Source organism: Thunnus thynnus, chromosome 16, assembly GCF_963924715.1.
Source record: "Thunnus thynnus chromosome 16, fThuThy2.1, whole genome shotgun sequence".
NCBI lineage: Eukaryota > Metazoa > Chordata > Actinopteri > Scombriformes > Scombridae > Thunnus > Thunnus thynnus.
In genome coordinates this window covers 28,767,592-28,783,847 of record NC_089532.1, presented here as the reverse complement: position 1 = coordinate 28,783,847, position 16,256 = coordinate 28,767,592, and the positions used below count along the sequence as shown (strand labels likewise).

The window sequence follows — 16,256 nt, the reverse complement described above, 5'->3', positions numbered from 1 at the left end:
GAGCTGGAGGCAGAAGAAACGGGGATACAACACACAGCCAATCTGTGTAGGGAAAAAATGGGATGGGAAAAATAAAGGATGTGCACCGTGGAACCAATTGAAGTGCTGAATGCTGTTTTGGGCCACTGAGCCCAGCAGTGTCCTTAATTCAGTGTAAATGTTTTTTAAAAAAATCAATATTTGTCTTTCTTACAACCGCTTACATCACTCACCTCCTGAACAGCATATACAATGCCACAGTCAGTCCTGTTACTTTTTAATGGTGTTTATCCAAAACATCCCAGTTTATAACATACAGGGGAAACACATGAAGCTTGTATCAAAGCCTCACAGGGTTCTTAGAACTTCAAGTCATGACAAGCCCCAAGTCATTGGTGGCTCCTGTAGTGAATAAACTGCTGCAGGACTGGAGAATCAAGCAATACTTTACTATCTTTGACTAAGATAATGCATTCAAGGTTATTAATATTCTGTGTTTTGGCTTTCTGAACTTCCAAACAGTCAGTATTTTCAGATGTGAAGTTTTTTTCACTAGATGTTATGTTTTAGCCTTGTTATGCATAAGCTGACTTGAGAATAACTTAACATCAAGCTGAAAAGCACTGCACCACTGACATCTTGTGGTTAAAAATTTAAATTGTTTTGCACCTGATGCTGCTTGTTTCTTCTGAACTTGAAAAAACAGACACTAGGAACTTCCTGTTTTAGCGCAGCATAGGTAAAGCTCTCTGCTGTGTCCTGGTGCAGGGTCTGAGGGCTGGAGTGACCTGGGGTCAGGAGCAGTTCCAGCTTTTGCTCCAAGAGAGTCAGGGCAGTGAGGCTGGACCTGGACCAGCAGAAGATGTGGGTCTGGAGGAACTTCGCTACCGCTGGATGCTCTATAAATCCAAGCTGAAGGATGTGGGAGACATCAGGGCCAGACTCAGTGTCAAGGTGAGTGGACTGCCACCAGAGAGAGCTGACCCCCTGTCATTGTAGAGTCAGTCCTGCCTGCATTAAAATTCACATATTCACAGAATATTCTTCTTTTTAAGGCTTTTGGTTTATGCATGCAATAATCCTAAATGCGATTATAGAGTAATCTGAGGCTCTGTTCATGAGAAACCTGGCAGCCTGGAGCCCAGCTTCATTTATTGCTATTGTAGTCAACACCAAAATCATAAAGTTCACTATAGTTTCTTTAGATTTTGTCTCAAATGTGCACACTGTCTTTGCTGTAAATTGGTTTATTCAGGCTTGTGTGTATATGAGCTGTTGTGTTTGTCTGACTATGTCTTTGGTGTCTGAGTGATGTTTAGTCAACCTGTCCTTTAATCTTTTAAATTTCAAATGATGTCAAAACATAAATGTAAAGACAAATATGTTTCATTTGGTTTTGTCTGTATACTTAGAAACAATGGTTTCTCAAAGTCTGGACCAAAGTGCAAATGGATCCAGATCAGATGTAGGGATATACAATATTTTCTTGTGTTTGCGCGTTGTTAGTGTGATTGAATGTGTACGTTCACTCCGGTCCAACCACAAGAGCCTTTCGCCTTTTAATTGACAGCTGACAGTGGAAAAGCAGCCAGGAAACAATGGGGGGAGAGAGGGGCATGACTTGCAACAAAAGACCCCAGGCAGAGTCAAACCAGGGACATTGCAGTTATATGGTATGCACTGTAACCGTTCGGCTACCATGTCGCTCCCAAATTAGTATATTTTAATGAATATTTTTGCCTTTTACTGATGGTAGACTAATGAAGATATTATAGTGGTTAATTATGCATTCATGAGTTTGGGTCCTTGGGACAGGTGTTTGCATGTAAACACTGATTACAGAAAAAAAACAGTTTGAAACATTGCTCCATAGTGCTACTAGAGGTCTGGAACTCCACAGGGTACCTTTTAACTGCTGTGTTTTTTATTGTGATCTACTGTCATGGGGTTCCCTCTTAAGTGCACTGTTGATTTTTTACCACAGGGTGGCAGTGTAACATCATTTAGGCTCCAACTTGCACAGTGAGAGGGAAAACTAAGTGTACAGTTAGTTTGTTGTTCAGTAGACTCAATCATTACAAAGTTAAAAGCTACTTCCACAGTGTTCGCCGGGGTTTATGAAGCCCAATTAAAAGTATTTTGGGTACATTATTTTAAGGCTTGTGCACAAAAATGGGGATGCCTGGTAAGAAGTTGAAGAACAATATCACAGGAGGAGCCACCCGTCAGTATAACAGTGTGCTTCTCAGTGAGTCAGTATAGGGGCTGCACTGAATTTAGAGTGGTGAAAATGTCTCTTGAGTGTTGCACAAACTCACTGCTCCAACATACCAGTGAATAGTTTGTGTAAGGCTTGTTGAGTTGTGGAACACAGTCAACATAGTGTATCAACTGACATCTTTTGTCTCTTGGCAGAGAGTCCCAGCCAAACAGGAGGAGCCACCTGTCACAACAAAGGTCCAAAAGGTAACATCAAACTATTTAAGTTTTTAAAAATAGAGTTATCGTAATTGAACAGCTCAAATATGGCTTAAATAGTTATCACTACATATATTTCTCAATAATGAGATTAGGATAACCGTGATTATTCCCTTGTTGTCAATGACAAAGCATTGGAAAATATAAAATAGTTACAAAACTTTCACATTCATTGTATTTAAATACACTGATACAGACAAAGTCTTTCTCAAAAAGTCTTCTCTTGCATGGAAACAATACATTTATAGTTGCATGTAAACAAAATGAATCCCACAGTTGAGTGTGTGAGTTAGTGTACAGAGCTAGTGGAAGTCAAAGTTGTGATCATGCTTATTACTCCATTTGTTAGGCAGGTGTTTGCTGCTTCCTGTATGATAGTGCTGTAAAGCACCTAATGTTTAAGGATGTAGAGGTCAAGTGTACATTTATTCTCAACAATGCTAGCAAACTATTTAAAAGTAGAACTATTTCTTAGTGATCCTCATTGAAAATTACCTGATAAAACTCAAAATGTCTTTGGGCTGTAGAGAGCTAAAGACCTGACCTGACCACCCAGGACTGGCATCAAGTCAAGCGTATCAAACCAACCCCCCTCAACCCACCATTCATTTAGTAAGCAGTGGGTGGTGTGCAGATTAAAGAGTGCCACCCCCCCTCGGCCGCCCTGTTGACCCTTCCGATGCCCCAGCTGAAACAGCCCTCCAAACATTCCTAACTCTTTTCACACAGTCTTTACAGGCTGAAGGTTCTGCTACTGCTTTCTTTCATCAGCTTTTATTTTTAGGGGAGGGGGCTGATTGTTTTATTGACTAGATGGGTTGTTGAGTCACGTCATTCTTTTTCTTTTCTAAAACACCCATGTAGCAGCTACTTATGTCTTTAAGAGAAGAACTGGGGCGCTGGAAAAACTCTCAGGTCTTTCTAATTCTTTGAGTCTTTTAAATCTATTCACTCTGGAGTGACAGGCGTCTTTGTGCTGCTTGTCAGCTCTTGATTAACAATCAACAGTTGTCTGTTTTGCTATAGTTGGTTTCCATGTAATTAGAATAAGGCTAGTTTATCCGCCCTGTTTATCGCTTTCGCTTTTTCTTTTACATGCTCTCACTCTTGGTTACTCACATTAAAAAAATACTCACCTGTCTCAATGACTAATTAATGCACTGTTCGCGTTATCAGAGTCTTTATTTGCACTATTAACAAAATAAAAGAATAAACAATGGATAAAAAAAGCTCACACATGAACTTATTGGTGTATCTCCTGTCATATAACTCATCACTAGACCTGGTTCTTACAAGTAAAATGTATTAAGCTTGACTGTAGACCCTTCTTGTTTGTTGCTATGGCAATCCAAGCAACAAGTTTGGTTGTGTCCCACTCAGAGGTGTGACATCACCTGTTGGTTTCATTGGAGCCAGTTAGAAGCCCAGAGTTCCAGCTTCTGGTCAACGCCCTCTTTTCTGTTTGGAGCCAGGAAGCTTCCAGATAAGGAGTGCGGGATATATTTAAAATGGAAATGTATTAATTGGAAATATATTTAATTCCTAATAGTTAGGAAAAGAAGAAAGTATCTTAAATTCTGCAGTGGTAATGAACAGCATCTTAAATAATGGTTACGTCTCTCTATAAATTGTACTCACTGATTCAAAGTTCAAGCCATACTGAGAGCTGACTCTAGAAAACACACCCCTACCTTTGCCCTGTGGATGTTTGTCATGTGAAGGTGTGATTAGCTAGTTTCACTTCCTCTTCCATCAATTATTAACCTTTACACACACACACACACAGTCCAACACACTCTGTTTGTCTCTGTCTCTCTCTGTCCACAGCAGAGCAAACAGGTTCACTCCCATGAAGTATCTGAACACATTGTTAGGTTTGGATTTCAGTTGTATTCATGTTTCTTTCCTGCAGCTACTGTTTTCCTCCCTGCGGCGAGGCAAGGCCGTCATTAAGATGGCTACAAATAGAAAGGGTTTGGTGTTTACTGAGTGACACATATAGAGACCTGAAGCTGCAGGAAATGATTGATGTCTTCATTGAAGCCTGTCTGACATAGTTACAGGTTGTCTGCAAGAATTCATCAAGTTCTTTGCACTTATATGGAATACTCATGCAAATATCACTGGGGAAACTTTTAAAGAAACTAAACTCTAAAACTGAATCAGCTGACATGAATCAACTCAGTTTAAAACCATTTTAGACTGTTGTGTCATAGGTTAAACACCTGCGAATGTTTAGAAAGATAAAAATTCAAAACTATGTGAACATAATTGGCCATATACTGTAGTTTTCAATCATGATTTTATATAACTGTATGTAATGTAATTTTTTTTTTAATTGCCATTGTAGCTCTCCCTTTTTCCATCTTTGAAATGATACAGATGATTTTTGCTTAACTGATTTGTACTTTTATAAGATCGACAGCACAAAAGCTTAATTATATATGGTAATTATAGTAGAAGTAGTACTCATGAATGCCTTGCCGAAGTGGGGAAAATGATTTTGGGCATTCGCGGACCTTTCCAACAAAGTAAAGGTCTGGTTAATTTTCTGCATAGGCGATGTTGGGTGACTGGCAGCCGAAGCACTTCTGAAGCTTGAATAGACATGAGAAATAACTGAGTTAGAAAATATCAGGTTCTTTCATTAAAGTCAAAGGTGCAAGTCTTTTACAAAAGTAAAGAAATACTTACCTTTTTTTTTATTCTTTCTTTCTGAGAGTGAGATGAGTAGATGGATATCAATCTCACTCATGTCTGTTCTGGAGTCAGGATGCAGTTAGCCTAGCTTAGCATAAAGACTAGAAGCAGGAAGAAACAGCTACCCTGGCTCTGTCCAAAGTTTAAGTTTATGAATTCACATGTTGTATTGTTTGTTAAAAACAACAGTTTGTGCTTTTAGGGAGAGTTATGTGCTGGAACTACTTCTTGTTAACAGCCAGTGAGGTTTCCAGGTTTGAGACCTACACTAAAACTTGTGGTCAGACTGTATCTGGCAACTTGTGGAAACACTGCAGAGTACAGATGGGAGGATAAAGTAGTGTTGGTTAAGAAATAGTTCCAGCACATAACTCCTCCTGAAAACCACAAACAATGTTTTTTACTGTTCTGTTTGCATATTAATGAAACCAATGAGAATTGACCAACTGTTCAAAGCCCAAAGATATTGACATTACTACATCATACTGTATGAAAAAGAAAAGCATCAAATTTGTGCATTTGACGAGCTGGCACCAGCAAATTGATCAGTTTTCTGTCATCTAGTAATCAGCTGATCATCTTAGCTCTAGTATCTAGATTAACACTTCAGTGGTCTCCTGTGGTAAAGTCCACTGTGGGGTTAATGCCTCCATCCATCTCTCCTCCTCTGAATGAAGAAATTTGTCAACTAAACTGCACCACTGCTCTGCATCATAATTACTACAGCAGCTAGATGGCATCTGTCACTCAAACATAACTATGTTGTTTTGGGGGCAACTGACATTACAACCTGTTGTCATTTTTCTTGAGAGGACAGTCTTGTTTTTTGTGATCACTATTATTAATAATCTACTATCAGAACTCTTATTTTAATGTACTATTCTACCATGACATGGTGTTTCAAGGCTCTTGTGTATAAAGGTACTATAGTAGTTACCCTATATTAGTACCACAGTGTATCAGTATAGTGAATTTTAGCAAATTCTATTCACAAAACAATCCTACACAAACTCCCTGAAAGATTTTCCCATTTGTTGCTCTATCTACCTGTATCTGATGCTGGGCCTCAGAATTTTATCTTTGCAAGCAACTGACTGACTATTTTACATAAAATAATTTCCAGTGAGGCAGCCTGACGCAGTGTTCAGAAGGTGAAAGATGAACGTAGGTGGTAAACATTCACAGAATAACAAGGCTAAGAGAAATGAGGAAGAGTGTACAGGCCTCAGCTCAGTTTGCTGTGGTACATGATGTTGTTAACTGCGTGGGTGAGCTTTCATCTTCACATTTCCTACAGTTACCAGGGTTTCTCACTCTATATCTGTTTGTTGACAAGGAACAAAGTCATTTTTTTAAACATTTGTCCTGTTTCCACACAGCAGTAGCAGCACACATAGACATCTTTAAAAACAGTGGCATGCATTATGCATGTAAAGCATTATCTTAAAGGCTAATTCTGCTGATATTTTATACTTTTCTTATTGTCAACAAATCCTATAAACAGACCAACACCGACAATGTGTTAGAAGATACTTTCTACCCTGTCTGTGTCTCTCAGCTCCAAGCCCACTGGTTCCTACTGAAGATATAAATCTTTAAAAACAGCTCACAATAAAATGTAATTTCCTAAAACACCTGGTCATCGTAGTTTTTAGCAAGTGTTACTCGAACAGGAGGAAATAGTCCATTTCTTGGGGAGTATTTACAGCGGCGGATTAATCCACATTTGGTGTTTTAGTGAGGATTTATGGCAGCAGGATGGTGTGTGTGTGTGGGATTGAGTCAAAATAAACTAGAGTGTGTGTGTGTCGTTGGTGATGAAGGAACATGTCACCCAGTGCAACAGTGGGGCTCATTGATAAGTGTTTTTTGACAACAACGGATCTTCTTAGTAGATTAATTCATTGTCGGCTTGGTCTGTTCATGGGATTAATAGAAAATCACCAGACTTATCCTTTAAGATCATTAAAAAAGCAAGAACACAGTTGCCTTGTATTCTTCTGAGTTTTATTTACAAGATGCAGAGCGGCAGATGTCATGTCAATAGTACATTTAGAAGCCAGTAGAGCAGAGAGAGACAGGGAGCTCTGTGGATAAATACAGTACAGTGCAATACATTTCTAAAAGGCCTGTCAGCTTAATGATACAAATCCTAATGCAGAGTGTCAGCTTTACAATGTGCAATAAAATCCAAGACTGTCAACTGCATTCAGTGGCTTAAGAGTAGAAGGAGAAATGTGTGAACAAAGTCACTTTCTGTTTCTTTATTTAGTATTTAAGACATGCCATTTGCTTGAAAGATGATGTTTATATTTTAGCTATACTTCCATCAGTTCTGAAGATGATTCAATCACTGCCATTTTTGTCAGACAGAAATAAATAAAGGGGTTATCCTGAAACATGTCCCTTAAATATAAACTAAATTCCATATTAATAAGTTCATAAATAATAGGATTGGAAACCAGTTAATGTTGCCTCAAGAGTGTTGAGCTTGTGATGTAGTTGTCTTCCATGTTCACTTTTGCACCAAATACACAGTGGTTTGACACTTCCTAGCTAATAAAACTGTCACTGTTTCATCAAATGGCATCTCTTATATTATTGAACTTTATGGGTCTGCCTGGAAGCCCTTTTTCCTGTCTCTGCTGAATAAAATAGATAAACAAGACAATGGGAGATTTTGCAGGGCATTTCCAAAGACTACAGATGTAAATGAGCCCAGCCACGGTTCATCTTACTTGCCACTAAATGAGATCCGATGTCTGACTGTTTTGATGCATGTTCAGTTGTCTGGAAAGTAATGGAGTGCAAAGGAATTGTTTTTATGCTGCTGAACATGGAGCAGCATGGTCAACTGGTCAAAGACATAAGAAATTTTATCTGGGGTCAGCATCGCTGCATCCCAAAACATTTATCTCCCAAACATATTTGGTAACCCTTCCTTTTACAGTCCCCTAATTACTAAGTATTTAATCAGTAATTATATGGTAAATTATAGTACATTATTGGGTAATTACAACTGGTGGTAAGAGGGTAAATACAAAGAAACTACAGTTTAAATACTAAGAAAAACCTCCACTAGTACCCAATCAGTTAACTAACACTTTGAATATATATGTGTGTGTATTCAAAGAACCAAAGTTGATGTAATATTACAAAATACTCACCATAATTGATTTGGAGTCTGAACATTGTAAATTCTTCAGCAAATTGCACAGAAGACCAGTTGGATCAAGCTGTTGCAGACAACATCTCACCAACACTGTGTTCTGATGTTGCATGATGGAAGGCTTCATAGCACACACCTTTCTCCTGCAATATGGGGAGGTTTGAAGAATCCCACTAACAATGTCAGTCAAGGCCTCATCAGACATAGCTGTAGAGGTCAGTGGTCCAGTCTGTGCCTGTACAATGTCCTGCTGATTCCAAAGCATACAGCTATTCTTTGCCAAGGTCATTTGTTCATGTAATATATTGTACTGAGGGCAAACAGGATGTCCACTTCTGACTGTTGGCAGTAGTAAACATATCCCTTTGTCATTTCCACTGATCTTGAGTTGTCATCTGAATTTATGATGGAACCAAAATATACATACAGTGCCTCCAGTGCACCTAAGCTTCCTTCACTGTCACCCCCTGTCACCTCATTGTACAAGTGAAAAAATAGTAATGTTCTCCTCATTACCATTTACCTCCACAAACAAAACAACCTCGAAAAAGAAGGTAAATAAGTGGAAAAATCAATCATGACTACTTTGCTACTGTTCTTACAAAGTGCTGCTGCTTGATTTGAATGCCCCCACATAGCTTCAATTTACTAGCAGTGCTCTGAGAGGGTACAGGCTTTATTTTAGGCTTGTAAGCCAATCAAGGAATGAGGATTGAAACTGTCTCCCTGTTTGATCATACTAACTTCCTGTTGAATTATAGCCTTTCACACAGTACACTTCCCTCTCACATCATAATTTCTTAAACACTCAATTATGATCCCTTACCCTTGCCATTCCTTCTGAGTCACACTCATTTAGTCTAACATAGAGAATCTATGTGTGACTCACGCACAATTTATTATACTCATTCACACACACACACACCATTGTCTCTCACTTACACTATCGTTCTTTCTTACACACAATACTAAACTCTCTCACGTAGACAACAGTTTCTGTCATGCAAACAATATCATTCTTTCTTATTCACACCACTAACATATCTTGCATACACTACTATAGAAAGTATTATGGTATATGTGTGAGAGTATGATAGTGTTTTTTAAGAAAGAACTGCTGTGTGTCCAAGTGAGTGTGATTTATGGCCCAGACAATAATGTGTGTGAGAGAGTATGATTGTGCATGTAAGAGGTTACAGTAGTGCTTGAGTCAGAGTTTATATTGGTGTAAGTGTGATATTATGATGTTAGGTGTCAAATAAGTATGAATCATCTCTCAAGGTGCCTCTCATAAAACAGTGCCACGGATCTTACACCTTCTTTCACGGGTTATAAATTTCAGACAGTTTCCTGTTGCAGTGGTCAGTCTGTGGTGATAAATCAGGCACAGCAGATATTTGTATGAATTTCCATCCTCTCATATTTTGCACCTCTAAACAGAACACCTTAATAGACATTGCATGAGCCCAAACACACAGTTTTCAGTGCTGTTCCTTTTCTTCCATTTTATCTGTGCAGAACCTCAGTACAGTCCTTTGGTAAATCAGAACCAATGCAATATAACTATTTAACACCTTGAAAAAGGTCAGTATAACTCTAGGGCTGCATTCAGACCAAATCCAGCAATGCATGCAAAAATGCAGCCCTCCCATTCATTTGAATGGGGCAATGCATTTACGCTGCAGGATTGGGGACTGTTATAGGTTTAGCAAAAAACCACAGCTGCTGTCCAGCAAGAAGTTAAACTGGACTCAACTTTTGCCAAACACAACCCAACATCACGCTGCGTTGGCCAATCACATACATGCACACACACACTCTTGGTGGATTACTTTGTAATGTGAAGCCGTATTCAGCTCTTCACCTCGTGACGAAGGACAAAGCAGTTGCCGCTGTGATCATTTTCCAAAGCTGTAAAATTCTTTCTGTGAGTTTTACAAACCACTGCGTGGTGTTTTGGCTTCTGATGAAGTCCTTAAATGCATTCATCTTTAACTCCAACTTAACTTCGTGGATCATATTTCATTGTCTCACTGGTATCTTAAACAACATGCCCCCACCATTGCAGCCCCCCTGTGCTGTAGTGCCTGATTGCTGGATTTGGTGTGAATGCAGCCTAAGAGTCTACAGCCATGCTAGCAGCTCTGTGAGGCTGTACTTTGAGCGAAATGCTGACATCAGCATTCTAATGTGCTCACAATGATAACACTAACATGCTGGTGTTTAGCAGGTATGTTTTCCATGTTAGCATGTTGTGGTGGAGCAACCAACATTGCCATTCTCAGAGCCATGCTGCTAGCATGGTTAAAAACATGGTTGTCAAGTAAAGAAATGGGTTGCACTCAGTAGGACAGAGGATTTTCTGACACTGTTCATCCCTGACATTTATTGATGCTAAATACATCACATTATATGTATGTGTGTTAATGTGTGTTGCTGCTGATGTTGCAGAAGCCTGGGTTGCTGCAGCGGGTGTGTCGGCTGGCTCTTCCTCTGTGGCTCCTTCTCCTGGCTCTGCTCCTGCTGGCCTTCCTGCTGCCCCTCATGGACGAAAGCAGCAGCTGCTCCCTCTCCAACAACTTCGCCCGATCTTTCAACATCATGCTCCGCTACGACGGACCACCACCCACATAGGAAACCTCCTGTGGACGGCACAAGATACAGTAACATCTGATCTCACTCCCTACAGCTACTTGTTATGTCTATAACGGACCATGGCTTATGCTCCATTATAAGAAATGTTAACTGGACTACGTAAGATGTCACATTCCCCTTCCCCTGGACCATCACGTGTGACTGTAGCATATTACAAACAGGATCACACAACTCTCAGTTCAATCTAAAGGCTGTGTGACTTCAAACTCATCAGTGTTCCTTTACCACAAAGTTTATACTTAATTTAAGAACTACCCATCTCACTATTTAATAGCTTTGCTAATAACAGCAGTGAATGGCATTTTGTCCTGCTTTAGTATCATCTCTATCATGATGTACCACAACCTAGAATAGCACACACATCTGCAAACATCAAATCCCACATTTCCCTGCTCCTTCCCCACATTCTGGACTACACCATCAAATATCAACCCCCTCAGAACATCACATGCTTTTTGGCAACTTCAATATCATGATCTATAAACTATACGTCAGACTACCTATCATGAAGGATTAATAAAACTCCAGTTGGACTACAAATCCCATGCTCATTCTAAGAATTTTTAAGTACTGTACAAAACATCCTACCACAGTGTCTCCTTAGGCTTTGACTTGATTTTTCTTTTACTCATTTTAACAAGTTTTTTCTTTTGGATAACAACATACCCTCTTATGTTATAATGAGTACGCTTTTTTGTATTAAAAAGATATAATGGTGTTATGCAACAACAAGTTTTTTGATACAAGAAAAAAATTCTTGTTTATACAGAATAATTTGGTATGAAAAAATGATAACATGAAACACCTGAGCTCTCCCCAACTCTGTACAGCTCCTCTGACTGTCATAGTTAGACCTAAATTCCATTTGGTAGGATTAAACACGAACTATATGTAAAACTTGAGACACAAATTGAAACCTGGTTAATACCTCTGGCTTAGTGAGAATACTCAAAGCTCAAAGTCCATATTAGTTGACTGGAATTCATCCTCTGCTGGTTGTTTGATTTATATCACACCATAAATGGAATGAGACACGGTATCCGCAAGACAGCAAATAAGATGAAACACAGCCAAAGTCAGTGGAGGTCCATGGATACAAACATGGAACATCCAAACCAAAGACTACAGCAGCAGGACTGGACGTGATACAGAAGCTAACACTGCATTTCTGTTCCACTCCAGTCGTATCTTCCAAGATGTTTAGTAGTCTTTATTAGCAAAACCAGAGTAGCAACATACACTCTTTAGCTAACGTTGTGCTAATCATATGTAGCAAAGGGAAATAGATTGTTTGCAAAGAACCACAAAGTGCAGCTATACATTATAAATTATGTTTTAATCTTTTAAGATTTTACAATCAAGAAATTAACTTGTGTGTTGTTAGTATTATAAAAATCTACCAGGACTGTTACTGTGTGTTGATACTGAGAGCAACCTAGCTAATGCTAATCCTTCTGCTCTGACTATAACTGCAGACACTATCTCTCTCTCATTCTCGTCACAAAGACCTGAACAGAGAAATCTTGTATTTTCCTTGTCACAATGTTGACCTTGATAAATGTACTTTGAATTAATGTGTCAACATAGCTGGCAAGCACACAGCATTAAATCCCTAACGGTGTACAGTGTTTTTGACCCTGCTATGAATGTAGACTGTGAGCTCCAGTCAGTGTTGCCAGATAGGACTGACAAAAGCCCAATCACAGCCACAAAGAATCAGTCCTGTTGCTCTTGGTCTTCAGTTTTCTCAGTATAATTAGACAAACTCAAAACCAGTTACAAAAAAATGTAAAAATTAAATAGAGGTCTTTTAGATAATTTTATATTATACATTAAATGTTATCACTGGTATGAACAGATGTTAGAAGTGTTTGACCATCCTTGCCTACATAAATGGAATGAACTGCACAGCATACTGTTGAGCAAGTTCATGATCCAAAGCTAGATTTTTTAGTAATATGTGTAACAAATGTCGATGTAATTTTGAAGAAGGTTTTCTTATTTCTGAAACAGAACCCTGAACTTTGGGTTTACCTTCAGCTCTCTGCTGTGGATTCAGACTTTAGAAAAACAGCGTGTTCCACATAAAAGAACACAGATAAATGGCACAGTCACAGAGAGAAAGAGACATTTTTTAATAAATAGAGTTTGAAAAGAACCCTAACCCAAACCAGGCTGAAAGCTTTATGCAAACAAAACAGCCCACACTCCATCCCAGAGACACAACCTGTGAGAATACAGACTATGGGCTCTACCTCCCAACAAGAATTAACATTCAAATCTCTACTGACTTATTGTAAAGCATCAATCCCTCCTTGTTTTAGGCATTGTAGTTTTTCAAATTATAGTTTTAGGACAGTCATTGATCATGTTGCTCACACTGTGGAGACGACGGGTTCAGTAACAGTTTAGTCCAAGGATCACACATGAAGAATCAGAAGCACACAATGTTGATGCCGTTTTCTGATAACTGTCCAATGAACTCGTGTGTGTGTGTGTCCCTACTTAAATAGTTTGACACAGTACTGCTCTGAATTATAATTGAGAGGGATAATTTCAATATTTGTTCAATATTTGCAGAATGTACTTTGAAGCACCAAAAACCCTTTTTAGTTGAGAGAGTTTTTATATCTTTATTTTTATCCTGTCAGCACTGATGTCATGACAGCTACAGTAATCTGTGACTGTTGATGATGCTCGTACTGTCAGTCTACTCGTGTGTCGGTATAGTTAAAGCAGTTTGCCTTTCTTCTGTCTGTGTACCTGTTTTTAACTGTACAATCATCTCATGAGAACAGTTCCAGCTGCTTTTCTTATATGAAGGTGCTATTTTGGCTGGAGCACCATGATTGGTCTTGTTCACACTCTGAACCACTAGTGAAAACAGTCAGAAAGCCGTCAAACGTGGCCCCTGACGTGTTATTGGACTGCAGAGCGCTCCTGATGCCAAGCTGTAAAACTTGAAAACCAATGCTAAGTTTGGCCAAACGCCTTTTTTTTGTGCGAGCCCAAAATAACTCATAACTGCTTTTTAATCCTGCGTTCTCTCTCTCTCTCTCTCTCTCTCTCTCTCTCTCTCTCTCTCTCTCTCTCTCTCTCTCTCTCTCTCTTTACACCACCCGCACACCCCAAAAAACACAAACACCTCCACACACCCTCACATCTCTTTCCCTGGGTTTGTGTGTTCTATTGACTTAACATGTTGCCGTAGCAACAGCAACCAAATCAAGTTAACCTATTACCATCTCTTTATGAAACAAAAGGTTTGTTTGCTGCAACTCCACAAGTAGATGAGCATGAATTTAATGTTAAACTCAGCTTTTGTTTGGGGATGAAAGAGCACAGGTGAAGACACTTTAACTTTTAAAATGTTAGATTTAGCATCAGTAAATCATCATGTCAGTTCAGATGTAAAAGTATAACTCCCATAAAGAAATAAGACACCACTGCCAAGATGACTGGCAGCCTCCAACAGGCTCCACACTGTTTTTATTTGCTACCTGAGGAAAGTTTTGGATAGTTTTATGGCCTGAGGAGGGTGTTGTTTTTATTTCTGCACAGAAAAGGAAAAAGCCATGCTCTTATTATTTGTGGAAAAGCAGCATTGCAATGCACCCATAACGTCCCTTTTAATTAACAACAGCTTACTGTTGTTGTAAAATGGCTGAAAACTAGTGCTAAGTATCTACAAATTGCTATCTGTTAAATTGCTTCCACAGTCTCCTCCACTTCCTCCATGAATCCTGCACTGAGCAAAGCATGAAATGTTTCTTCCTCCATCACAGCGTGTCTACACAGCTGTGTTTTTGAGTTATTCATCTCTACACAAGTCTGATGGAACCTTATGTGCATACCCACAACTCAAACACTTCAAGTCTATTTTCTTCTCTTTCATGAACATAACTACAGTGATTGTGTGTTTACACTCAACACTGTGCCTGAACACATCCTGTGTAGACACAGATGGAGGAATGAAGCTGCTGCTGCTGCTCTGCTAACATGCTGCTTTCACTACACAGCCTCGGTCTGTGTGGACAGCCTGACATCATGCTGTAAAGCGTACGATCATTGGTGCTCTCTCTCTGCTATTTGCTGGTCTTTAGTGCCAAGTCATGCCATACTACAAGAATGCTTGTTTCCGGTTGGCCGGCAGGTGTTTAAAACATCACCATTAACCCTGTGGTTCACAATGTCAAGCAGGTTTGAGTAATCGTTAAATGATAATCCTGCTTTATTTATTAAAACCGGGGTCCACCTCCTGATCTTGAACATGACATAATCAACCAGGTTTATGGGAGAGATGGTTATTATCAACACACTGCTGTGAGACAAATACTTTCAGTAGTGTTGATGGTCTTATTTGTACGGCACTTATTTTGTGTAAATATGCTACATGTAGCAAGTGTACCACATGCTATTGAAGGCATACAGTTATCATGGCCTTGAAGCGTTATTTAAACCATCCAGTTAATCAGCTGTACTCGGTGCCATAACCACATGTATGAATTCACAATGTAACTTTATTAACCACTTGTGGCCAATGTCCTGTATAACAGTTATATAACACTTATAAGTTCAGTGTAAGCTGTAGTCATAGTCCTGTCATGCGTGTTGATGCTGCATTATATACTGTATCAGAAATTAGACTCCATGGTACTGCCTCTTATTGCACTGCTCTACTGTCTTCTATTATGCATGTGTCCCTTTGGAAACCTATGCAATGCCTGGCTCAAACTGTACATTATTGTGTCCATTGATACTTTATGCAACATATGAAGTGACTTGAATCTCTTGAGTAGCCTACAGCTGGTCCTGCAGATACAGAATGTGTGGATAGGAATCCTGTCAAATTGTCTGACTTCATGTTATACAGACATGTCTGCTGTCAGATAGAGGTATTGATTATGAAAATGCACAGATAAAGAGAGCTTTTTTTTGTAAAATTATGCAAGTCTATTTTATTAAAGTTTTGAAAAGGAGTAGAAATGCTTCATATTATTCAAGAGGCTGTGTATTTAACTACTGTTTATATTCTGATGTAATAAAAATACAATTGAAATGCTCTTTAGACTCCTGTTCTCCACCTTCTTGATACATGAGACTGAGTCCTGCTCACTCACTTTGACCTGGAGTTCAGGTATCCTAGGCAACTGATAAAGTCCACTCATGAAGATGCGAGTGAAAGCTCCAGAAAAAGCTAGTAAGTAGACCTTGTCAAACTACTATTTTCATGATCAAGAATGAAAACTCACACCCAGATTTGGAATTATTTGAT

The 16,256-nt window shown here is 39.1% G+C and overlaps 1 protein-coding gene across 1 annotated transcript in view; it reads left to right on the top strand.

Annotated features, from left to right (window-relative positions):
- syne3 (spectrin repeat containing, nuclear envelope family member 3) overlaps nucleotides 1-16,045 on the top strand; it is a 54,452-nt gene extending 38,407 nt beyond the window's left edge. The window contains exons 16-18 of the mRNA XM_067613775.1: nucleotides 748-933; nucleotides 2,395-2,445; nucleotides 10,778-16,045. Of these exons, the coding sequence (XP_067469876.1) occupies nucleotides 748-933; nucleotides 2,395-2,445; nucleotides 10,778-10,960 (420 nt within the window). The 3' untranslated portion in view covers nucleotides 10,961-16,045. The remainder of the gene's footprint in view (nucleotides 1-747; nucleotides 934-2,394; nucleotides 2,446-10,777) is intronic.
- Nucleotides 16,046-16,256: the final 211 nt, after the last annotated feature.